General features: G+C 45.7%; 1 protein-coding gene across 1 annotated transcript in view; it reads right to left on the bottom strand.

Moving 5' to 3' along the window:
* Window positions 1-6,326: 6,326 nt before the first annotated feature.
* Window positions 6,327-25,727, bottom strand: part of DNER (delta/notch like EGF repeat containing) — a 218,869-nt gene continuing 199,468 nt past the window's right edge. The window contains exons 9-13 of the mRNA XM_038750023.1: window positions 17,425-17,547; window positions 13,228-13,341; window positions 10,276-10,407; window positions 7,727-7,973; window positions 6,327-7,355 (exon numbers count right to left, since the gene is read on the bottom strand). Coding sequence (XP_038605951.1) covers window positions 7,244-7,355; window positions 7,727-7,973; window positions 10,276-10,407; window positions 13,228-13,341; window positions 17,425-17,547 — 728 coding nt within the window. The 3' untranslated portion in view covers window positions 6,327-7,243. The remainder of the gene's footprint in view (window positions 7,356-7,726; window positions 7,974-10,275; window positions 10,408-13,227; window positions 13,342-17,424; window positions 17,548-25,727) is intronic.

Consider the following 25,727-nt stretch of genomic DNA (forward strand, 5'->3'; position numbering starts at 1 on the left):
GGGATCATATCTACCCATTCTATTATATTTTTAATGGTATTTGTTAAGTGTTTATTATGTGCCCGGCACTGTACTAAGCACTGGGAAAGATACAAGATAATCAGGTTGGACACAGTCCATGTCCCACGTAGTATGCCCAGTCTTAAACCCCATTTTACAGATTAGGTAACTGAGAAGTTGAGTGAATTGCCCAAGGTCCCACAGAAAACAAGTGGAGGAGCTGGGATTACAATCCAGGTTCTTCTGACTCCCAGGCTCTTAGCCGATCGACTAGACCGTGGTATTGTACTCTCCCTAGCACTTTCTCTGTACTCTGCACACAGTGACCCCCTCAGTAAATACCATTGTATTAGTGATATCTGTCACCTAGGCCTGAAGTTTTTCAGCTCAACCCAAGATCATTCTAATTCGCTGAGAAACCACACAGAGATTTGGTGGGGAGCCAAAGGCCTTGCTGGGTTTTCTTGCCTTCCCTCAACCTGCCTGCTTACGCCCTTTGCTTTGCCTCCGGTCCATTTCCTGGGGTCTCTGGGGTCCCCAGCAGCCTCCTGGTCGGTCCCTCCTGTCTGTTCAGCTTCTGACTTTCTTTCTTTGGTGGTTCTGTCCTCCTCAGTCTCCACTTCCTCCATCTGACTTTCTCTGGCCCCCTGCACCCCAGATCATCTCTGTCCATCTGGCCTCCACACGCACAGTCTCTCCTGGGGCTGGAGAGCAGACACATTGGCGGGTTTTTAGAGATAAGGGCCTGTGTACAGTACAGTCCTTGGCCGATGCTGGGTTTGGATTGTGTTATAAATGTTAGCTGAACAAACAAAATGAATATTAATGTATCTGAAGGCCTGCTGCCCCCTGCTGGACAGATGGGGGAAAACATTTGGAAGGAAGCTGCTTTAATACTCACTGATAATAATAATAATAATAATGATAGCATTTATTAAGCGCTTACTATGTGCAAAGCACTGTTCCAAGCGCTGGGGGGTTACAAGGTTATCAGGTTGTCCCACGGGGAGCTCACAGTCTTCATCCCCATTTTACAGATGAGGGAACTGAGGCCCAGAGAAGTTAAGTGACTTACCCAAAGTCACACAGCTGACAGTTGGCGGAGCCAGTTAAACACTTACTGTGTACCAGGCACCGTACTAAGCGCTGGGATGGAAACAAAAAAATTGGGTTGCACACCGTCCCTGTCCCACCATGGGGCTCACAGTCTCAATCCTCATTTTACAGATGAGGTAACTGAGGCACAGGGAAGTGAAGTGTCTGCAAGAAAGGTCCGCAGACAGTGGTGGAGCCGGGATTGGAACCCACAACCTTCTGACTCCCAGGCCTATGCTCTATCCGCTATGCCATGCTATATGAATGGTAAGGATACTTCATAATTGTGGTATTTGTTAAGTGCTTACTGTGTGCCCAACACCATATGAAGAGATGGGGTAGATATGTGATAATCAGACCCCACTTGGAGCTCACAGTCTAAAAAGGAGGGAGAACAAGTACAGAATCCCCACTTTGCAGATGAGAGAACTGAGGCATAGAGAAGTGAGGTGACTTGCCCAAGGTCACACAGCGGACCCATGTTGGAGTCAGGATTAGAACCTAGTTTCTCTGACTCCCAGGCCTGTGCTCTTTCCACTAGATAACACTGCAGTGAACTTCACTGAAAACAACCCCATTTAAGAAAAAAGGGAGCAGCCTAGCCTAGCTGGAAGAGCATAGGCCTGGAGGAAAAGGAGAGCTGGATTCAAGTCCCAGACAGGGAGAAGGGAGAAAGTCTTTCTCAGCCCCTCCACCATCCTCCTTTTAAGATTAAGACTGTGAGCCCCAAGTGGGACATGGGTTGTGTGTCCAACCCCATTACTTTGTATCTACCCCAGTACTTACTGCAGTGTCTGGCATGTGTTATCCCCTTAACAGATACCATTAAAAAAATAAAGGGAATAAAGGTTTAGCTTCAAGAGAAGGCTCCACTCCAGAGCAGAGTACCTCCCCCTTCTAGACTGTAAGCCCACTGTTGGGTAGGGACAGTCTCTATATGTTGACAACTTGTACTTCCCAAGTGCTTAGTACAGTGCTTTGCACACAGTAAGTGCTCAATAAATATGATTGATTGATTGATTGGTTAGTATTTTTTTCTGGTTATTCTTTGGCTGTGTGCGTGTGTACGAGTGCCAGTGGCTCACTCCTCTGAACTTGTTCTCTAGACTGTAGGCTCGTTGTGGGCACGGAATGTGCCTCCTCTATTGTTCTTTTGTACTCTCCCAAGTGCTTAGTACAGCACTCTGCACTGTAGAGAAGCAGCACTGTGAAGTGCACAGAGCACAGGCCTGGAAGTCAAAAGGTTCTGGGTTCTAATCCTGGCTAAACCACTTGTCTGTTGTGTGACCTTGGGCAAATCACTTCACTTCTCTGGGCCTCAGCTACCTCATCTGTAAAATGAGGATTGAGACTGTGAGCCCCACGTGGAACGGGGACTGTGTACAACTTGATTGGCTTATAGCCTAACATATATTAAGTGCGAAACAAATACTATCATTATTATTATTATTATTATTATTATTATTATTATTATTATTATCATTGGTTTACTCCAAGAATGCACCCCCATGCTACCAACGAACGTAGATTGGGTGACCAAAATATGCCAGGTGTTATCTGGAACACAAACAACATTCAACAAAGGTTTGGGTAAGGAAAAGGTTTGGGTAGGGAAAACAGAATTGTTGCTCTCCAAATCCCACCCCACCAGGATGAGGGGCACCCTTCAAAGTTGACAGGTTCAAATAAAACTCAAGGAAAAACTTCTTCCCACAGAAAGAGTGAGCTCATGGAATCTGCCCCCAGAATTAGTTCTTTAGGGGGAAACACCAGAAGGTCCCAGAGTGGTTTCAGTAGATTCATGGTCCAGCGGTCCTTCCTGGGTAGCTGGAGGGAAAGTTGGGACTGGAGAACAAAGAGTTAGGAGTGTTATGTGTGTGGTTCAACCCTGACCTTAAGGATGAGCATTCAGGAGAGCATCCAGTACACAGTTCCTCCTACAAGCATCCTAGTGATCCCATCAGAGATAGAGCCCTGGGAGGGAGGCACCATTAGTCCGAGTCAGTAATGGCGTGGTTTGGGGCTGATGTCATTAAGTTTCACTGGGAACCCTACTTAACCCAAAGTGAGAGAGACTTGGGAGGGAGGGACTTGGGGGCTCAGACACCTCAATCCATTGCTAAATCCTGTAAATTTTTCCTCCACGGCATTTCCAGAACCCACCCCTTTCCACTCCATCCAGATGGCCACTACATTTGTCCAGGCACTTGTCATACTTGGCAGCCTTCTCACTGATCTCCTTGCCTCTAGTATCTTCTCTCTTCCAGCTCTTACTTAACTCTTCTGCCAAGATTATTCTTCTAAAATGTTGCTCTGCACACATCTCCCCTCTCCTCAAAAACCTTGAATGGCTACCCCATCCTCTCAACGTCAAGCAGAAACTCCTGGCCTTTGGCTTTAAAGCACTCTATCACCTCTCTCCTCCCCTACTCTTCCACTTACTTCTCATACTACCTTCCAGCTCAGCTACCCTATTCACTGTTTCATTTTTGTCTCTCTCATTTTTGTCTCTGGCCTGGAATTCCCTCCCCTTTCACAGGACTCCCCATCTTCAAAGCCCTTATGAAATCGCATTTCCTCTTCTCTGCCCTGGTTATATTCCCCACAAGTACCACTTCAGCACTTTTGAACCATCTATAATAATAAGAACCATGGTTTTTAAGTGCAGTACTGTACTAAGATATGTTATTCAAGTCCCACACGTTGCTCACAGTCTAGGAGAGAGTATAGGCATTTAATTGCCATTTTGAAAATGAGGAAACTGAGGCAAAGAGAAATTAAGTAATGTGCCCAAGGTCACATTGCAGATAAGCAGCAGAGTCAGGATTAGAACTCAGGACTTCTGACTCCCAGGTCTTTTTCCACTAGGGCTTGCTGCTTCTCAAGTGTGTGTGTGTATTCCCAAGCATTTCTGTTGACAGCAACTTACATACCTAAACATTTAAGCACTAACATATATATCTACTTCTTTCTCTTATAGGTAAATTACTTCAGTGTTCATCTTCCCATCATGCCTACAATCTCAATTGCTCTCTCCTAAGCATTTATTACAGTGCTCTGCACACTGTAGTTCAATAAATATTGTTTATTGAAAGTAGTTACATCAAGTGCTTAGCATGGTGTTCTGCATATACTAAGCGCTCAATAAATACCATTGATCTATTAGCTAAGCAGAGGAACACCCATTGATCCTCCGGACAAACTTTGAGAAGCCATAAAATGTTATTCAAATATATTTGGACTTTCCCTAACCCCTAGAGTTGATCCAGTCTAAATACTAACCAACATTGCAGGTTGTTTATCAACCAGAATGGCTTTGGTCTCAACGAGGATTTAGGGGCACAACTTGAAAGGTGGAAGGGAGAGTCAACACTGGAGCCTATCTGCTCTTTCCTTAATAAGAGGTAAGTCTCTTCCCCGTCCCTGATGAGCCAGTTCCCTGTTGCCATCCTGACAGTCAAGAAGTTCTTCTTTATGTCTAACTGCAATCTCTCCTGCTTTGCTTTAAGCCCATTTCCTCCAGGTCAGTCCTCAGTGACGATGGAGCATGCCTGTCAACCTCCTCCCCCTAGAACCCTTCACAGTTTCATTACCCCACCTCAGCCTTCTTCTCTGCCAGCTAGATATCTTCAAGTGTGTTAAGGTTTCTAAGCATATGATCCCTCTAGACTGAAGCTCCCTCTAGACTATAAGTTTGTTGTGGGCAAGGAACATGTCTGCCAATTCTATCCCAAGTGCTTAATACAGTGGTCTTCCCACAGTGGGAGCTCAATAAATACCAGTGATTGATTTCCCACCTCTTCAGTTTCTCCACGTCCTCCGATTTCCTCCTCATGAAACTTTCCATAACATGCTTCAACTGTGTGTTCACAAATGGTAGCAAAACTCATCCCCCACATAGTGGGGTGGGTGCTCATATCTCCTCCTGCCTTCAGGACATCTCCATCTGGATGTCTGCCTGCCATCTAAAACTCAATATGTCCAAGACTGAGCTCCTTATCTTCCCTCCCAAACCCTGTTCTCTCCCTGACTTTCCTGTCAATGTGGACGGCACAACCATCCTTCCCGTCTCACAAGCCCGCAACCTTGGTGTCATCCTCGACTCTACTCTCTCATTCACCCCACACATCCAACCTGTCACCAAAACCTGCCAGTCTCACTTCCACAGCATCACCAAGATCCGCCCTTTCCTCTCCATCCAAACCGCTACCTTGCTGGTTCAATCTCTCGTCCTATCCCGACTGGATTACTGCATCAGCCACCTCTCTGATCTCCCATCCTCCTGTCTCTCCCCACTTCAGTCTATACTTCACTCTGCTGCCCGGATTATCTTTGTATAGAAATGCTTGGGGCATGTCACTCCCCTCCTCAAAAATCTCCAGTGGTTGCCTATCAACCTTCGAATCAAGCAAAAACTCCTCACTCTTGGCTTCAAAGCTCTCCATCACCTTGCCCCTTCCTACCTCACCTCCCTTCTCTCCTTCTCCAGCCCAGCCTGCACACTCCATTCCTCTGCCTCTAACCTCCTTACCGTGCCTCGTTCTCGCCTATCCCGCTGTCGACCCCTAGCCCACATTCTACCTCTGGCCTGGAATGCCCTCCCTCCACACATCCACCAAACTAGCTCTCTTCCTCCCTTCAAAGCCCTCCTGAGAGCTCACCTCCTCCAGGAGGCCTTCCCAGACTGAGCCCCCCTTTTTTCCTCTCCTCCTCCTCCTCCCTTTCTCATCGCCCCCCTCCCTCCCTCTGCCCTACCCCCTTCCCCTCCCCACAGCATTTGTGTTTATTTGTACATATCTATTACTCTATTTATTTAATTAATGATGTGTATATAGCTGTAATTCTATTTATTCTGATGGTATTGACACCTGTCTACTTGTTTTGTGTTGTTGTCTGACTCCCCCTTCTAGACTGTGAGCCCATTGTTGGGTAGGGACCATCTCTATATGTTGCCGATTTGTACTTCCCAAGCGCTTAGTATAGTGCTTTGCACACAGTAAGCGCTTAATAAATACAACTGTATGAATGAATGAATGACTCCCCCGACCCTACTGTGACAAACAAAACCAAGTGAGCAGAAGTGGAGAATTCCAGCTGCTGAGGTCAGAGAGGCCCTTTGGTGAAGGGAAGCAGCCTGGGGGCTCAGGATGCAATCCAAGGATTTGCAGTGTCAGAACTCAGGATAATGTAAAAGTATAGGTGGGCTAGCTTCAAGACCAAGAATTCTCCTCCATACTTGACTTGATAACATTTATTTGATATTCTTTGAAATAATAAGCAAGGATTTGAAGAAGCACAGAGCAATTTAAGCAGCCACAAAATTTCCTGTGTAGAATAAATAAAACAGGCCATGAGAAAAACACAGTATTGAATAAGTTGATTCTGTATATGAATGGACTCTTCAAAGCAAACAATTAAAATCCTAGACTTAGTATAGTCACAATATAAAAACTCTGACTTCTTAAAGAAAAATATAGATTCAGATCCATTCTAATTTCCATCCATTTTCACTAGATGTTTTTCCAAGGCTTAGCTTGAATACTGTTACCAAAAAGGGCAAACATAAAGTTCAAAAGTATGTTTCAGCACGTTCCAGAGAAACAATGCAGAGACAGGTTACCTACCCATGCACAGAAGAAGGCTAAAGCTGATACCATTCAAATTAAGAATAATCAATTTAACTATTTTCTTTTTTGACACAGACGGTATATTTTAGATTTCTTTGAAGTAACGGATATACAGCATTATGCACCCTATTAATACTTCACTTTTTTCCTAACTCTACTCAGAAAGGCAGTACTGAAATGTCTGATAGAAACTTCTCGATTAAATTGATTCTCTAAACAACCACAGACATTCATCCAGATTTAGCAATAGTGTCTACCAGGAAAAAGCACACACTATCAGACACGTACAGTTTAAAGAGCTGAAAGTACACTAAGGTGTAACTCACGTATCTCACAAATTCAGTTTTCAAAATATTCCTCCCAACTAAAAGCTGCAGAAAATTAGTTCTTAAATATTCTACGGAAAATTCTTGAGCAGCAAACAATGTGGATTTCCTTCATTTCCTTCTTCCAGAGGCTTGACTGCACTAATAACCCCAACCCAGGGGCCGGCACCGATCCGGGAGAGATGGACTCCGCCGTTACAAATCTTTGGTTTTGATCAGCGTGACCAAGGGTTTGTCATCGGGGCTGAAATCCTCATAGGCGACGGGCGTGGCGTCATACATGGCGGGGCGAGATTTCTTTCCAAACCTGAAAGGCAGAGGAGACCCAGCTTGGGTTAGCTGAAGAAGGAACACCGGAAGGGTTGGCTAGGGAAGGCCAGGGCCACCATTGCCTGGAGCTGCTCTCCCAGTGGATGTCTAGGCGGGAAGCCCAGCCCGGGCAGAGGAGCCAGTCTGGGCTCCGGGGATTGCCCAAAGGCTCCAGGGGCCGGTCCAGGGGTGGTGGCATAAGCAGGATACATGGGGCAAGCCTTGGAAAACAGACACATTCCGCTTCTCTCTCTCGTCAGCCTGTGAGCAGCCTTGCTAATCAATGGGCTGCTCCCCGTCCCCGACCTTGGCGGTCACCTCCCCTACCCCGGACCGGGGCGGTCCCGGGATCCCCACTGAATTCCCCACCTGGCATGCCGGATGGAGGCGATGGCACTGCTGAACTCGCTGTCGATGCTTCGGCAGTTGTAAAACTCCTCGTACGCCGGCCGGGAGGAGCCTTGGTACTCGATGCGGCTGATGCGGCAGATGCCCACAATCAGGATGATGAGCATGAGGACGAAGGCCACACAGAGGGCGCCGATGATGATGTACAGCGAGTGGCGGGGCATGTTGGTCAGGCTCTCCGCCATTCGACCAGATTTCCACTGTAAATCTGGAGGGAAAGCCGGAGGGGTGGGGTGGGCACTCAGAGGAGCCTTGGGGTCTTGGGACATTTAGTGTTCTAGCATCCTGTCCCCTCACTTTCCCTGAGACGTTTCACTTTGGGTCTGATTTAAAGACAGAGATGATCCCTGAGCCTGCCGCCACTGGGCCACAAACCGAAACCTCAAGATGGAAAAGGAGTTTTGCCTACTCTTTGTCTTCTTTCCTCAGGATTGCCCCCTCTGGATTAAGGGAGGGTGGGGTTCAAGGAGAAAACTCACAAGAAGAGAAGGATTGTGGGTTGGGTTCACTGCACTCAGGACTCTCCCACTTCTTTCTTTCTCAACATCACTAAAGTTCATCCTTTCCTCTCCATCTAAACTGCTACCACATTAATCCAATCGCTTATCCCCTCCTGCCTTGATTACTGTATTAATAATTATGGTATTTGTTAAAAACTTACGATGTGCCAAGCACTGTTCTGAGCACTGGAGTAGATACAAGGTAATCAGGTTGTCCCACCATGGGGCTCACAGTCTCAATCCCCATTTTACAGATGAGGTAACTGAGGCACAGAAAAGTTAAGTGGCTTGCACAAGGTCACACAGCAGACAAGTGGCGGAGTTGGGATTAGAACCTGTGTCCCCTGACTCCCAAGCCCGTGCTCTTTCCACTAAGCCATGTTGCCTGTCCTTGCTGACCTCCCTGCCTCCTGTCTCTCCCCACTCCAGTCCATACTTCACTCTGCTGCCTGCTCTATCCACTGTACCATGCTGCTTCTCTATAATAAGTCTGTCTCCCCTCTAGACTGCAAACTCAATGTGGTCAGGGAATGTGTCTGTTCATTGATGATAATGGTATTTGTTAAGTGCTTACTATGTGCGAAGCACTGTTCTAAGCGCTGGGGGAGGATACAAGGTGATCAGGTTGTCCCACGTAGGGCTCACAGTCTTAATCCCCATTTTACAGATGAGGGAACTGAGGCACAGGGAAGTTAAGTGACTTGCCCAAGGTCACACAACTGACAAGTGGTGGAGCCAGAATTATTTTATTGTCCAGTGCTCTGCACACAGTATACACTCAATAAATACAATTGACTGGCTGACTGACACTAGGGGTTGGAAACCCAGGCTGGCTGGTCAACCTGTGGCCCTGGGAGGCTTTGGGGGCTCTGTCCACACTTGTGAGCTCTGGGGCAGTGTAGACACTGCCAGGTGGCTGTAGGGGGTCAATTAAAGCCTGCAGTGTCCCCGAGGGGAAGCAACTGTTCTGGGATAGTCACTCTCCTCTGTAGGTACCATCCCCCCAGGGGCTAACTGAATTAGCTCTGCCCTCAAGGAGTTTATCCTTGAAAGGGGAACAACAAGACAAATGGAGAGGAAACACACCTAGCAATGTGGCTTAGTGGAAAAGAGCCCGGGCTTGGGAGTCAGAGATCATGGGTTCGAATCCCGGCTCCGCCACTCATCAACTGTGTGACTTCGGGCAAGTCACTTCACTTCTCTGGGCCTCAGTTCCCTCATCTGTAAAATGGGGATTAGGACTGTGAGCCCTACGTGGGACAACCTGTTAACCTTGCATCTACCCCAGCACTTAGAATAGTGCTCGCCTTAACAAAAACCATCATCATCACCAGGTTCTTGCTAATGCCTTCCCTATTATGCACTCTCATTTTCATGAACTTCATGCCACTCCAAAATAGATTATAATAAACCCAGATCAGAAGCAGAAGCCAAATCTTTTTCCTAATGGAAACAGCATGGTCCTTGGAGGCAGGAGACCTGAGTTCTAATCCCAGCTCTGCCACTTGCCTACCGGGGAACCTTGAGCAAGCCTCTTAACTTATCTGGGCCTCAATTTCCTCATCTGTAAAATGGAGACAAAGTACCTGTTTTTCCCCTCACTTACACGTTTTCATGAGGAACAGGGACTGTATCTGATCTGTTTATACTGTATCTACCCCAGCACTTAGTACAGTGCTTGACACACAGTAAGTGGTTAACAAATTCCACAATTATTACTAGTACCATTAACTCACTCTCCATCCATCTCACTGTCTGGTTCTATCAATCTATCTCTCATTGTCCTGTCTATAACTCTGTTCTTCTTGCCCCGCTAACTTTCCCACACTTCACCCCATCTTTGTTTCTCTTCTCACCCATCTCCCCATCTTTTCTCTACTTTCCTGCCTCCCCACCCCCAGCATGCAGGAGTCAGACATCCAGTGCAGACGCCCAGTGCCGACAGCCCACCATCTTGGAGAAAACACTCTTCCCCCGGGAGAGGGAGACGAGGACAGTGTGGAGACTTACGGATTTCACAGTTGGTTCCCACCCAGCCTCGGGGGCAGTGGCAGGAGTAACCATTGGGCTGGTCGATGCAGGTGCCAGCATGGAGGCAGGGGTCACTCTCACACTCGTCCACGTCGATCCCACACTCGTCACCTGTGACAGAAGGGACAGGATTCCCTCGGCACAAACCCGACGGCAGCTGCCCACCTCCAGCCGCAGCCCACAGAGATCGCGGGGAAACCACCAGCAGAGTGGTGAGGTGGAGAGCCAATAAAAGCTTTAGACCAAAAACGGGACTGCTACCTAGCTAGCGTTGCCACTGAAGAGGAGTCAAGGTATTGGTGAATGAGGCTCATGGGAAAATGAAGGGTAGATGGGTGGGCCCAGGTCACAGTAGTGATGATAATAACAACTATGGTTTTTGTTAAGCGCTTACTATGTAGCAGGCACTGTACTAAGTGCTGGGGTGGATACAAGCAAATTGAGTTGGACACAGTCCCTGTCCCACATGGGACTCACAGTCTCAATTCCTATTTTACAGATGAGGTAACTGAGGTCTAGAGAAGTGAAGTGACTTGCTCAAAGTCACACAGCAGACACGCGGTGGAGCCAGGATTAGAACTCATGACATTCTGATTCCCAGGCCTGTGCTGTATCTACTAGGGAAGCAGGCACTTAAGAAACTCGGTCGCCCTGCAACCTTGCCAAACTCTCTCCTCCTAGTCAGGAAAGAGAGAATGTGCTTCCCCCCAGGTGTCTGGCTTTTCAGTGAGGCCTGGCACTGCTACCCATCCTGTTGGACTCCTGCAGAAAACTACCGTGCATTCAGCTGTGTCCAGAAGGCAGGAAGCAAGAAGTGAGGGGGAAGGAGGAGAGAGGCTGACCAGAGAGCAGGGCAGCTCTTGAGGCAGAAGTCAGTCCTGTTTCAGAGAATGGGGTGAGGAAGAACCAGGCTGTGGGGGCCAGATCCTTAGGACAGTGGATCCGTGAAAACCCCTCCAGGCAGAGGGTAACCCCGGGGCTGGCGCCGGGGTGAAAAGTCAAGGCACAGAGAGAAAGCAGGGCTAGGCCCCAAAGATGTAGCAGGGAGGAGGCTGAGCAGGACTGAGGGGCTTGAACGCTGTGGTCAGGAATAAGCATGACTAGGCAGATGTGGCCACCCAGACATGGGGGGAAGCAAGAAGGAAAGGCTTCACAGCCATACCCCAGCTCGGCCTAGGCCCTGCTAGGCCTGCAGCAGAAAAGTTTCCACCAGACTGAAGGGGCTAGCAGTGCACCACCCAAAGGGACAGGCCTTCTCATTTTTAATCTGTTATGATTTTGCATCACAGTATCTCCCAGCTGCAAATGTTTGTATGACCAACATCGAGGAACGTGCAAGCTCTGGAAAGGAACATGGGGTTCTGTGAGCAATGCCAGGCCTGGGAATGAGGCAGAAAATGACCACCAAACACCTCCACCTTCTTGCTCCTTGAGGAAAGGACTCACACCAAAGAGAATCCTGGACCAAGCTAAACATCTTAAAGATAGGGGACAAGCAAAACTTCAAAGATAAAATGGCCCTCATTAATCACCCTTAGTAGCACCCCTAAGCTTGATTTTTCAGCCCACCCCCACCACCAGAGCACTGATGTACAAATCAGTCAATCGATGGCATTTATTGAATGCTTACTGCGTGCAGAGTACTGTGAGAGAGTACAATAAACACAGTTGGTAGACGCATTTCCTACCCTCAACAAGCATGCTTATATCTGGGGTCTTCCTCTAATCTGTAATGTATTTTAATATCTATCTCCCCCACTAGATTGTAAACTCACTGAGTCTAGGGATCGTGTCTACCAACTCTATTGTACTGAGCTCTCCCAAGCATTTAGTACGGCACCCTGCACAGAGCAAGCACTTGATAAATACCACTGATGATTGATTGGCAGTGGCTGATGACTTTTCCATCCAAACTCTGGTGGCACCTAGATGAACCAGGGGGCAATCGAGTCCCAAAGTCCCACCTGTCAGAATGTCTCAGTTGTCCTAGGGGCCTGGAAATCCCCCTTAGAGATGCCCAGAGGTGTGGAGGTCAGAGATCATGGGGGGGGCGGGGAGGGGGGGTCAGTAGAGAAAAGGCCTCTGGTTTTATTTCCTCATCACATGAACTACAGACCTGTTCCTAGCCCCAAAGCCAGAGTCTCTGGCTGTAACCATTCTCCCCAACCCTTCTGCAGGGAGGCGGGGCTTCTATCATTCATTCAATCATATTTATTGAGCGCTTACTGTGCGCAGGGCACTGTACTAAGCGCTTGGGAGAGTACAACAGAACAATAAACAGACACATTCACTGCTCACAATGAGCTTACAGTGTAGTCTATCCCTTCCCTGGCTCCTACCCACATTGGAGCTGAGAGGGGGGGGGCAGGGAGGATGGGGATGGGGCTGCTCAGAGGCATGGCCCAGATGTGGAGCTCAGAGATGCCTCTGCTTCCAAAGGCTGAATGGGGAGGTGAGGGAAATGTGCATTAAGACTGGGATCTGCTCCACCTCTCCAAGAACATACAGATGAACAGGCAGAAAGACAACAAAACAATAGTAATAATAAATATGCCACTTGTTGAGTGCTTCCTATGTGCAAAGCAATGTACTAAGCCCTGGGTTAGCTATACATTAGTCAGTTTGGACACAGTCCCTGTCCCACATCAGGGCTCACAGTCTAAGTAAGAGCGAGTAGGATTTAGTCCCCACTTTACAGATGAGGTAACTGAGATCCGGAGAAGTGAAGTGATTTGCCCAAGGTCACACAGCAGGTAAGTGGCAGAGCTGGGTTGAGAACCCAGGTCCTCTGATTCCCAGGCCCATGCTCTTTCCACTAGGCCCCGCTGCTTCCCTGATAGAAGAAAAACCCACAGAAGAGGAAAAACACACAAATCTCCAGTTTCCCGTGGGTCTCTGCAAGGAATAAAATGTATTCTAACAACTACTTGCCTGCAAATCCTGGTGCGCAGATACATGTCCCATTTTGGTCTTCACTGTCACACTTACCACCATTCAGACAACTGATGTTCGCACAAGGATCTTTGTACAATTCACAGTGTATTCCTGAAAGTACATAAAATTCCAACAGTAGGAGACAGACATTAATATGAATAAATGAGTAATTTAGAATATATAATTTTAAGATATTCATTAGAAGAATGAAGGCCTGGGACAGACTCCAAAACCGAGATACAACTTTACACACGCGAGCATGGGCGAGGGTGTGTCAAATCAAAGGCAGACTCTCCCTGACAATTTACACCCCAACCTGAAGGAACAGTTAATGCAAACACTGGAGGCCACAGGAGGCAGGTCTGTTTTTTGTCATCCGGCTACAGTTTTATCCGCTTTCCTTTAGGTAGGAGACTCAAATCATTCCAGTTCCTAGTCAGTGTAGACGTCTAATAGGCACACCAGGCAGAAATAAAGATCAAGGCAGTAGAATTACTGCGTAGAAACAGGCTAGCAAATCATTTTCACTGGCCAAGCCTTTAATTCACCGCTGCTGATCTATCATTGGTATTTATTGAGGGCTTACTGTGAGCCAAACACTGTTAAAAAGGGAGCTTGGGAGAGTACAGTACAGTAGCGATGGTAGATATGATCCTGGTATGCAAGGGGTTTACAGTCTAGCAGGGGAGAAAGACATGAAAATAAATTGCAGAAGGGTATGTACAGAAGAAGCATGGCCTATTGGCAATAGCATAGGCCTGGGAGTCAGAAGGACCTGGGTTCTAATCCTGCCCTTGCCACTTGTCTGCTGTGTGACCTTGGGCAAGTCACTTAACTTCTCTGGTCTTCTGTCGCCTCATCTGTAAATTGGGATTAAGGCTGTGAGCCCCACTGTGGGACAGACAGTGTCCAACCTGACTAGCTTATATCTACCCCAGCACTTAGAACAGTGTTTGGCATTTAGTAAGTACTTGAAAAACACTATTATTATTATTATGTGTAATAATAAGGGAGAGGTAAATATCCAAGTATTTAAAATGTTTAGAGAAGCAGCGTGGCTCAGTGGAAAGAGCATGGGCTGGGAAGCCAGAGGTCATGGGTTCTAATCCCAGCTCCACCACTTGTCAACTGTGTGACCTTGGGCAAGTCACTTAACTTCTCTGGGCCTCAGTTCCCTCATCTGTAAAATGGGGATGAAGGCTGTGAGCCCCACTTGGGACAACCTGATCACCTTGTATCTACTCCAGCGCTTAGAACAGTGCTTTGCACATAGTAAGCGCTTACCAACATTATTATTATTATTATCATTAAAGGGAGCAGACCCAAGTGCATAGGTGATGCAGAAGGGAAGACAAGTAGGGGAAATGAGGGTTGAATCAGGGAAGGCCTCCTGGAGGACTATGATTCTAGTAGGGCTCTGAAGATGGGAAGAGTAGTGAACTGTTGAATATGAAGGGGGAAGGAGTTCCAGGATAGAGGGAGGACTTATAAGGGAGTCAGTGGTGGGACAGATGAGGTTGAGACACAGTGAGTAGGCTGATATGAGAGAAGCAAGTGCGGGCTGGGTAGGAGATCAGCGAGGTAAGGTAGGAGGGGAAGAGCCAATTGACTGCTTTAAAGTTGATGGTAAGGAGTTTCTGTTTGATATGGAGATGAATGGGCAGTCACTGAGGACTGGGGAGATGTGGAATGAACTTTTTTTTAGAACTGGGCAGGGAATATGTCTGCCAACTTGTTGTATTGTCAACTACCAAGCACTAAGTACACTGCACATAGGAAACGCTCAATGAATCCTATTTATTAGAAATGACTGATTAGAAAAATGATCCAGGAAAGTGCTGAATGGACTGGAATGGAGAGAGCAGGATGCAAGAAGCTCAGTGAGGAGGCTGATGCAGTAATCCAAGTGGGATATGAGTGCTTGGATAAGCATAGTAACCATTTGGATGGAAAGGAAGGGCGGATTTTAAAGATACTGTGAGGGTAGAATCGACTGGATTTGGTGACAGACTGAAGACACAGGTTGAATGAAAGATGAGTAGAGGATAATACCAAGGTTATGGGCTTGTGAGACAGGGAGGGTGGTGTTGATGTCTTATGTGATGGGAAAGTCTAGGGGAAGTCAGGGTTTAGGTGGAAAGATGAAAAGATCTGTTTTGGACATGTTAAGTTTCAGGTATCAGTGGGACATTGTAGTAGAGATGCCTTGAAGGCAGGAGATGTGAGATTGCAAAGGAGGAGACAGATCAAGGTGGTTAGGTAGATTTGGGAATCATCCGCATACAGATGGTAGTTGAAACCTTGGGAGCGAATGAGGTCTTCAAAGGAGTGGATGGAGATAGAGAATGGAAGAGGACCCAGAACTGAGCCTTGAGGAACTCCCACAGTTAGGAGGTGGGAGGCAGAGGAGGAGACAGTAAAAGAGACTGGGAATCTCAGCCACAATCCAAGGTCACTTTAGTTTTTCCTATAAAACATTTTCCAGATTACTCATTTTGTCCCTCAAATGCAATGGATTATGTGTACTCTAGATATAAAACTGAAATCCCAAAACATTTTCATTGACAAGAGGCCACCCCTGTTTAATTAGATCCAGAAAGTAGCGGCCACAACCCCTAGTTAAATGGGTAACTGCAGGGTGTTTTGGCAGAAGCATAGGTAGCACTGACAATGGAACAAGGAACCTTTTGCAATATCTTAACAATGGCACATTTTTTTTTCAATGAAAACTGGTCCATTCTTTAGCTAGGCTCGTGTAATAAAATATTCATGACTCACATTATTTCCTGGTGAAGCACACAGTGGATACCGCAGGGATATTACATTTAGCACTGAGTAGAAATGGCCTGTGAGCCTCTTAAAACAGGCTCAAAATTCCAAAGTTTTGTAGTAAGGACTAGCTAGTTGATGCAACAAAAATCCAGACATTCCAGAGAATCAGCACAGTTTACTGCAGACTCAAAATACAGAATCTACACAACAACATATCCATTGTTGGGTAGGGGTTGTCTCTATATGTTGCCAATTTGTACTTCCCAAGTGCTTAGTACAGTGCTCTGCACACAGTAAGTGCTCAATAAATACAATTGAATAAATGAACATAAGATTTAAACGGTGCCATTACTGGATCGAATGCCCAGTCAACCCAGCCCCGGTGTTTCCAACAGTTGGGAAACATGGTTGAGAAGGTTGTCCCTTTTGGCCTCCAACCTCATGGTTAGGGATGGACTATCAAACATCCTTAAGTTTTCCTCTAATAATCCATCACACACCTCTATCATTCAGTAGTTTTATTCTAACATTTCTTGAATCCCCTAACATCCACAACTTCACTCTGCAATTTCAGTTTGCAAAATCTGGCAAGGGGGAAAAAATCTATTTGCCAAAAACTCACAGTGGGAAGAAAGGTTTGGTTTGTTGAGTGTTTTATTTAAACCAAACACCTTCCAAGAGTGATCCCTTATCCCTGGTGGTGTGAGAATGGGTGAACCCCTCGTGACTTTGGAAACATCAATCCCTCCCCACCTCAGCCTGTATCTTAAAGAGTTCTGATTTTTTCAGTCTGTCTTCATAAGCGCTAATAATAACAACTATGGTATGTTTTAAACACTTACTATGTGCCAAGCACTGTTCTAAGTGCTGGGGAAGACACAAGTTACAAAGCCTTATTGAAGGCACCTCTCCTCCAAGAGGCCTTCCCAAACTAAGCCTCCGCTTTCCTCTTCTCCCACTCCTTTCTGCACTGCACTGACTTGCTTCCTTTGATCTTGCCCCCTCCCAGCCCCACAGCACTTGTGTACGTATCTGTAATTTATTTATTTGCATCAATGTCTGTCCCCCTGCTCTCTAGACTGTAAACTTTTTGTGTGCGAGGAATGTATCTGTTTATTGTTGTATCGTTCTCTCCCAAGTACTTAGTACAGTGCTCTGCACATAGTAAGTGCTTAATAAATACAACTGAATGAATGCCAGGCACTGTTCTAAACACCGGGGTAGATACAAACTAATCAGGTTGGACACAGTCCATGTCCCACATAGGGTTCACAATCGTAATCCCCATGGTACAGTTGAGGCAACTGAGACCCAGAGAAGTGAAGTGATTTGCTCAGCAGAGGGAACCCAGAACAGTGCTTGGCACATAGTAAGTGCTTAACAAATGCCATTATTATTATTATTTATTTATTAAGTCCTTACCTTTATATTCTGGGAGGCACAAGCACTCATAGCCATTGACCAGGTCTTTGCAGGTGGCAGCGTTTTGGCAAGGTGCAGACAGACACTCATTGTAGTCCTCTTCACAATACAGGCCATGGTACCCTACAGCACAAGAGAAAATCACACTCTGCAATGTTTCCCACTGAATGCTTTCTGGATACTAACAAAGTGCCATGGAAGTACCGTTACTTGTAAAGCACGAATGGTATTTATTGAGCATTTACTGTGTGCAGAGCACTGTACTAAGTGCTTGGAAAATACAATTCGGCAACCGATTGAGACTATCCCTACCCAACGCTACCCAACAATGGGCTCACAGTCTAGAAGCACTTGGGAGAGTACAACAGAGTTGGTGGACACATTCCCTGCCTACAACGAGCTTACAGTTCGGAGGGGGAGATAAACATTAATATAAATAATTTATAACATACAATTTATAGATATCTACATAAGTGTTGTGGGGCTGATGGTGGGGCAAAAACAAATTGTCCAAAGGGTACAAGTCTAAGTATGAGAAGCAGCGTGGCTCAGTGGAAAGAGCATGGGCTTGGGAGTCGGAGGTTAAGGATTCAAATCCCCGCTCCGCCTCTTGTCAGCTGTGTGACTTTGGGCAAGTCACTTCACTTCTCTGTACCTCAGTTCCCTCATACCTCACATGCACTCCATCACCAAAACCTGCCGGTCTCACCTTTACAACATCGCCGAGATCTGCCCTTTCCTCTCCATACAAACTGCTACCTTGCTGGTTCACTCTCTCATCCTATCCTGACTGGATTACTGCATCAGCCTCCTCTCTGATCTCCCACTTACCCAAGCTAGCTCTCTTCCTCCCTTCAAAGCTCTACTGAGAACTCACCTCCTCCCAAACTAAGCCCCCCTTTTTCCTCTCCTCCTCCCCATCCCCCCGGCCCTACCTCCTTCCCCTCCCCACAACACCTGTATATATGTTTGTACAGATTTTATTACTGTATTTATTTTACTTGTACATATTTACTATTCAATTTTGTTAATAATGTGCATCTAGCTTTATTTTTATTTATTCTGATGACCTGACACCTGTCCACATGTTTTGCTTTGTTGGCTGTCTCCCCCTTCTAGACTGTGAGCCTGTTGTTGGGTAGGGACCGTTTCTATATGTTGCCAACTTGTACTTCCCAAGTGCTTAGTACAATGCTCTGCACATAGTAAGCACCCAGTAAATATGATTGAATGAATGAATAAAATAGTGATTAAGACTGTGAGCCCCACATGGGCCAACTTGATCACCTTGTATCCTCCCCAGCACTTAGAACAGTGCTTTGCACATAGTAAGAGCTTAACAAATCAATCAATCAATCATATTTATTGAACACTTACTGTGTGCAGAGCACTGTACTAAGCGCTTGGGAAGTACAAGTTGGCAACATATAGAGACAGTCCCTACCCAACAGTGGGCTCACAGTCTAGAAGGGGGAGACAGAGAACAAAACCAAACATATTAACAAAATGAAATAAATAGAATAGATATGTACAAGTAAAATAAATAAATAAATAAATAGAGTAATTAATATGTACCAAACATATATACATATATGCAGGTGCTGTGGGGAAGGGAAGAAGGTAAGATGGGGGCCAAACAACAACAAATGCCATCATTATTATTATTATTAAGTACATAGACACTGTAGAAGGGAGAGGAAACCCGGAAAAAAGAGGGCTAAATCAGGGAAGGCCTCCTGGAGGAAATATAATCTTTATAAGGCTTTGAAGGTGGGAGGGTGGTCATCTGACATATATGGTGGGGGAGGGAGTTCCAGGCTAGAGGGAGGATATGGGACAGGGGTCGGTGGCAAGATAGATGAGATAAATAATAATAATAATGGTGGCATTTGTTAAGCGCTTACTATGTGCCAAGTACTGTTCTAAGTGCTGGGGTAGATACAAGGTAATCAGGTTGTCCCACGTGGGGCTCACAGTCTTAATCCCCATTTTACAGATGAGGGAACTGAGGCCCAGAGAAGATAAGTGACTTGCCCAAAGTCACGCAGCAGACAAGTGGAAGAGTCAGGATTAGAACCCATGACCTCTGACTCCCAAGCCCGCGCTCTTTCCACTGAGCCACGCTGCTTCTCTGATCAGGGATCAGTGGGTAAACTCATACTAAGGGAGCAAAGTGTGCAGGCTGGCCTGTAGTAGGAGAAATTAGAGCAGTAATATAGGAGGGGCAAGCTGAGGGAGTGCTTTAAATCTAATGGTAAGGAGTTTCTTTTTGATGTGGAGGTCCATCAATCAATCTTAAGTGTTTGGGAGAGTACAGTATATCAGAGTTGGTAGACACGTTCCCTGCCCAAAATGAGCTTAGAGTCCAGAGGGAAGACGGACATTAAAATAAATGAACTGTGGATTTGCGAGGCTGAGGGAGGGGTGAATAAAGGGTGAAGATCCAAATGCAAATGTAAGGGAATGGGAAGAGAGGAAAATGATGCAGGGGTGGATGGCCAACAGCTGGAGGTTCTTGAGGAGTGGGGAGACATGAACTGATCTCAATCAATCATATTTATTGATCACTCCCTGGGTGCAGAGCACTGTAGTAAGTTCTTGGGAGGTTCTTGGGAGAGTACAATATAACAGAGTTGGTAGACACGTTTCCTGCCCATGAGAAGCTTACAGTTTAAGAAAAATGATCTGGGCAGCAGAGTGAAGTATGGACTGCAGTGGGAAGAGAGAGATGGGTGGCAGGGTAGTCATCATGGAGGCAGATCAATCAATCAATCAATCATATTTATTGAGCGCTTATTGTGTGCAGAGCACTGTACTAAGCACTTGGGAAGTACAAGTTGACAACATGCAGTAGTCAAGGTGGGCTACGATAAGTTGAGAAGTTGAGTTGAGAAGCAGTGTGGCTCAGTGGAAAGAGCACGGGCTTTGGAGTCAGAGGTCATGGGTTCAAATCCTGGCTCTGCCAATTGTCAGCTGTGTGACTTTGGGTAAGTCACTTGACTTCTCTGGGCCTCAGTTCCCTCATCTTTAAAATGGGGATGAAGACTGTGAGCCCCCTGTGGGACAATCTGATCACCTTGTAACCTCCCCAGCACTTAGAACAGTGCTTCGTACACAGTAAGCACTGTATAAATGCCATCATCATCATCATCATCATAAGTGCTTGGAATAACGTATTAACAGGTTGGATGAAAAGGAAAGGATGGATTTTTAGCAATGTTGTGATGAGTCAAGGACAATGCCAAGGTTACAGGCTTGTGTGATAGGGACTGTGCGGTCGTGGGTTCTAATCCCAGCTCTGCCACTTGTCTGCTGGGCAAGTCAGTTCACTTCTCTGTGCCTCAGTTACCTCATCTGTAAAATGGGGATTGAGACTGTGATCCCCATGAGGAACAGGGACTGTGTCCAATCCAATTTGCTTGAACCCACCCCCAGGGCTTAATACAGTGCCTGGCACGTAGTAGTGCTTAACAAATGTTGCCAACTTGTACTTCCCAAGCACTTAGTACAGTGCTCTGCACACAGTAAGCGCTCAATAAATACAATTGAATGAATGAAATGCAAAAATAATAATAATTATTATTATTATTATTGGGAGGTGATTAGTACTGTCTACAATGAGGGGAAAGATGGTGAGGACAGGGTTCATATGAAGATAAGGAATTCTGTTTTAGGGATGCTTAGTTGTGACAAGTCACCCACTAAGGGTCAGATTGTCCAGAAAAAGAGTCACCACCTGTTGCCCCCGTGGGATTTAGGACAAAAAAACCCTAAAGATTTCTAATCCCGGGAATTCACATACTTTTGAATGTTTCTGACACTGCAAAATTGCAGTAGTTCAGCAGCACTGTGAGTACGAGATGAAATTCTGCTCCCCCCTGCTGGTTATCGAATGAAAAACCTCTGGAAAGATGGGCTTGCGATAGGTTCTCCTGTTGTATTTATTGAAAAGGGGATGCTAGGGCAGATTAGTGCAAGAATTACTCTGAAAAGAAAGAGTCTGTACTTAGCACACATCTACAGACAAATATTTAGATTTAAAGATGGGGAGGTTAAAATCAGCACTCAGATTATAAATACCCATTCAACTCAAATACCTTTTTCAAAGGACATAAAATTAACCAATCAATGGTATGTATTCAGTGTCTTTTGTGTGCAGAGGATGAACCAAGAGCTTGGGAGAGTACAATCAAAATGGAAGGCACAGTCCCTATCCTCAGGAAATTTACCATCTAACTGGGCAGCAGAAAGAAATAAATTGTTTACAAATAGTAGAATCAGAGACCAAGAGAAAGAACATGACAACTGTTGATAGCAAGAATATGGCAAGATAAATAGAAGAAGAAAAAAATGTAAATTAATGTTAATCAAGATATACTCAATTTTATAATACAAGAGTTGCTAATGAAACTTATCACTGGCTTTAAAGCACTCAATCAGCTCACACCCTCCTATTTTACCTCTCTGATTTCCTACTACAATCCAGCTTGCATACTTCACTCCTCTAAGGTCAACCTACTCACCATACCTTAATCTTGTCTATCTCACCTCCGAACCCTTGCCCACATCTTCCCTCTTTTGTTTTGTTGTCTGTCTCCCCCTTCTAGATAGTGAGCCCGTTGTTGGGTAGGGATCATCTCTATAAGTTGCCGACTTGTACTTCTCAAGCGCTTAGTACAGTGCTCTGTACACAGTAAGCACTCAATAAATACAATTGAATGAATGAATGAATGAATGGAGCTCCCTCCCCCTTCATAACCGACAGACCACCATCCTCACCACTTTCAAAGCCTTATTAAAATCACATCTCCTGCAAGAGGACTTTCCCAATAATCCCACTTTCCTCATCCCTCTTCCTTCTGCATCACCTTTGCACTTGGATTTGTACCCTTTAAGCACTTGATATTCACCGCACCTCAGCTCCACAGCACTTGTGTACATAACTGAAATTTACTTTAATGTCTGTCTCCCCCTCTAGATGGCTTAGTGGAAAGAGCCCGGGCTTGGGAGTCAGAGGACATGGGTTCTAATCCTGGCCCGCCACTTGTCGGCTGTGTGACTTTGGGCAAATCACTTACTTCTCTGTACCTCCATTGTCTCATCTGTAAAATGGGGATTAAGACTGTGAGCCCCAAGTGAGACAACCTGATTACCTTGTATCTACCCCAGCACTTAGAAAAGCGCTTGGCACATAGTAAGCGCTTAACAAATACCATCATCATTATTATAAGCTACTTGTGGGCAGGGAAGATTTCTACAGACTCTGTTATACTGTACTCAGGCAAGAGCTTAGTTCAGTGCTCTGCATAATGTAAACACACGCTCAATAAATAAGATTGAATGAATGATGGAAGGATTGTTAAAAATATTGAGATTTGCAAACATGCTATGAATATGTGTTCAGAATAGTTATTCATTTGGAAGCTAGAACTTAAATGGACTACGTGCCCCGGGGATTTCAGGAGGGTTTTGTGGGGACAGCTGAGAACTGGTGGATTTGAAGGGGGCGGAGGGTTCAGGCCAGAAGAAGGGAATGAAGATGGAGACATTTGAGCTCATACATATCTTCGGTTATCACCGCTATATGAATGACTCCAAGATCTACCTTACAAGACCTGTTTTGCAATTTTGCATTTCCACCTGCCTCTAGGACATCTCCACATGGATGACCCAATAGCAACGTAAACAAAGCACGTCTAAAACTGAACTCCTTATTTTCAATTGCCCCAGTGCGTGTCTGTGGGGAGGAGGGTGGGATGGCAGTGGGCAACACAGTGAAATGAATAGAGCACAGGCCTGGGAGTTAGAAGGTCATGTGTTCTAATCCCCGCTCCGCCATTTGTCTGCTAAGTGACCTTGGGCAAGTCACTTCACTTCTATTGCCTCAGTTCCCTCCTCTGTAAAATGGGGATTGAGACTGTGAGCCCCATGTAGAGACTGCATCCAACCTGATTTACTTGTATCCACCCCAGCGCTTAGTACAGTGCCTAGTACATAGTAAGTGCTTAATAAATACCACAATTACTATTAATTATTATTATTATTACTACCACCATAAGTTTGGTGCAACCTAGCAATCGGACATAAGGACCAGGCTCAGCTTCTTGTGACCCTGCCGTGCCCCATCCTGACATGTAAAAGGGATGAGCCCTCAAGCTCACTTACTCATTCACGAGCTAGTCTGTTCACTCTCTTTCTCATCTCTTCCACTTCCAACCTCCTTCTCATGCCCTCCCTTCTGCCCGGAACTCCCTCCCACTTCACATCTGACAAATTACTGCTCTACCTATTTTCGAGGCCCTTCTAAAATCTCACCTCCTCCAGGAGGCCTTCCCCAACTAATTTCTAATCTCCTCATCCACCTTTTCTGAATTTCTGAGCCAACTAAGTACTTCAGTACTCACAACCCCTGTAGCACTTAGATGCATGTCTTTAAACTCTGTGGCTTCCTCCATCTATAACTTCCCCATATCTGTCTCCCCCTAGATTGTAAGCTTTTTGAGGTCAGAGATCATGTCTGCTCATTCTATTATAAAGTGGTCTTTGGAAGGCCTAATGACTTGACTTAGATTAACATATTTTGGACACATAATCAGGAGGACTCATTCTCTGGAGAAGATACTAATGCTAAGAAAAGTCCAGGGAAAACATTGAAGCAGCAGACCAGCAGCTAGATGGACAGAGACCATAACAGCGATAGTGGAAGAACCGTTAGAAAGGTTGCAGATTATGGCAGAGGACAGGAAGTTCTGAAGAAAGTATATCCATGGAGTCGTTATGAATCAGAAACGACTTGACAAACCTTAATAACAATAATAATAATCACTTAATAAAGTGTTCTGCATACAGTAGGTGCTAAATAAACAATATAGATTGATTGATTTGTCTGAGAGCAGCATGGCAGCCTGACTCTGACCCAAATCTCAGGGTCCATCTAGAACCAACTGGACTTGGAATGGCTGAGAGGGACCAAATCATAATAATAATAGCATTTGTTAAGCACTTACTATGCATACAGCACTCTTTTAAGCTCTGGGGTAGAGAACAAGGTAATCAGCTTGGACACAGTCCCTGTCCCACATGGGGTTCACAGTCTTAAACCCCGTTTTACAGATGAGGTAACTGAGGCACAGAGAAGTGAAGCGATTTGCCCAAGGTCTCACAGCAGACAAGCGACGCCTCAGGCCTTGGCCTGGATGGTCAGCCTCTCTGGGCACCTGTGAAGTCATTGGGGCTAACATCCCCAAAGCACTGTCCCCTCTCTGGGAATTTCCTGGCCACTCCCCTGGGCCTGGGATTTGTGGCCTCAGAAGGGTAGACCTGTGAGGTGAAGCCCGGTCCAGGCAAGGCAGGATCACCTAGAAGAAAGGCAGGAATTTGTGCAGAAATAGCATTTGTGCCCAGGCATCTTGCAAATGTCAGTCCTTCATTGCTATGCGAGTAGGAAGACTAATTTGTAATTCTGAGCCTGTTTGCTGCCTCTTAATATGGCCTTGAGTGATTATATGGCACTGACATTTTATGACAGTATTAAAATCTCTTCAGAATCACTAGTTTCATAAAATTAAAATGAGATTTTAAATATAAAGCACCCAGCCAAACCTACTTTCTGTAATCAAAACGGCTTTCTGTCAGATGTGAAATAATTATCCACCAGATATGATTTCAGCCCGTCCCCACTTTATGAAATGGGATGTTAGCTCTCTTCAAGGATGATTACAGTTGTTTTCTCTTTAGCTTGAAAGCCAATTTAACCTATTCTCATAAGAATCTTCTATTATGCAAACTAGCAGTAAAGCAATTACATGCTCCAAAAGATTAAAATGAGAAAATTTGTGTGGAGACATATCATATTCACCTCAAGACAATTTCCCACCCACAAGCTTGTGCTCTCTCCCTCTCTCTCTCTCTCTCTCTCTCTCTCTCTATCTCTATCTCTCTCTCTGCCATCCAACTATCCCAAAGAAGCACCCACAGGCACCCTGTGGCAGCCTCAGAAGGGTCTGTCATTTCAGATAATCCATATCATCATCATCCTCTGATTCAGAAAAGAGCTAGATGCATAGAATGAAATCCACTGCTTCTATGAAACTGAGAAAGCAAGCAAATCAACTTAGAGGATCTTTTTGTTCCAAGAGTATTTGATCTTCTATGTCACCCCCCACCTTCTTTAACCTGAGTCCTTGAGGGACTCTAAGAGTTAGGGGGTGGTAGGCCAAGGAGGAGACCACAAAAGGACTGAGAATGAACAGCCAGAGAGGTAGAAAGAGAATCAAGAGAGGACAGTGACAGTGAAGACAAGG

The sequence above is a fragment of the Tachyglossus aculeatus genome, chromosome 1, assembly GCF_015852505.1.
Source record: "Tachyglossus aculeatus isolate mTacAcu1 chromosome 1, mTacAcu1.pri, whole genome shotgun sequence".
NCBI classification, from domain to species: Eukaryota; Metazoa; Chordata; class Mammalia; order Monotremata; family Tachyglossidae; genus Tachyglossus; species Tachyglossus aculeatus.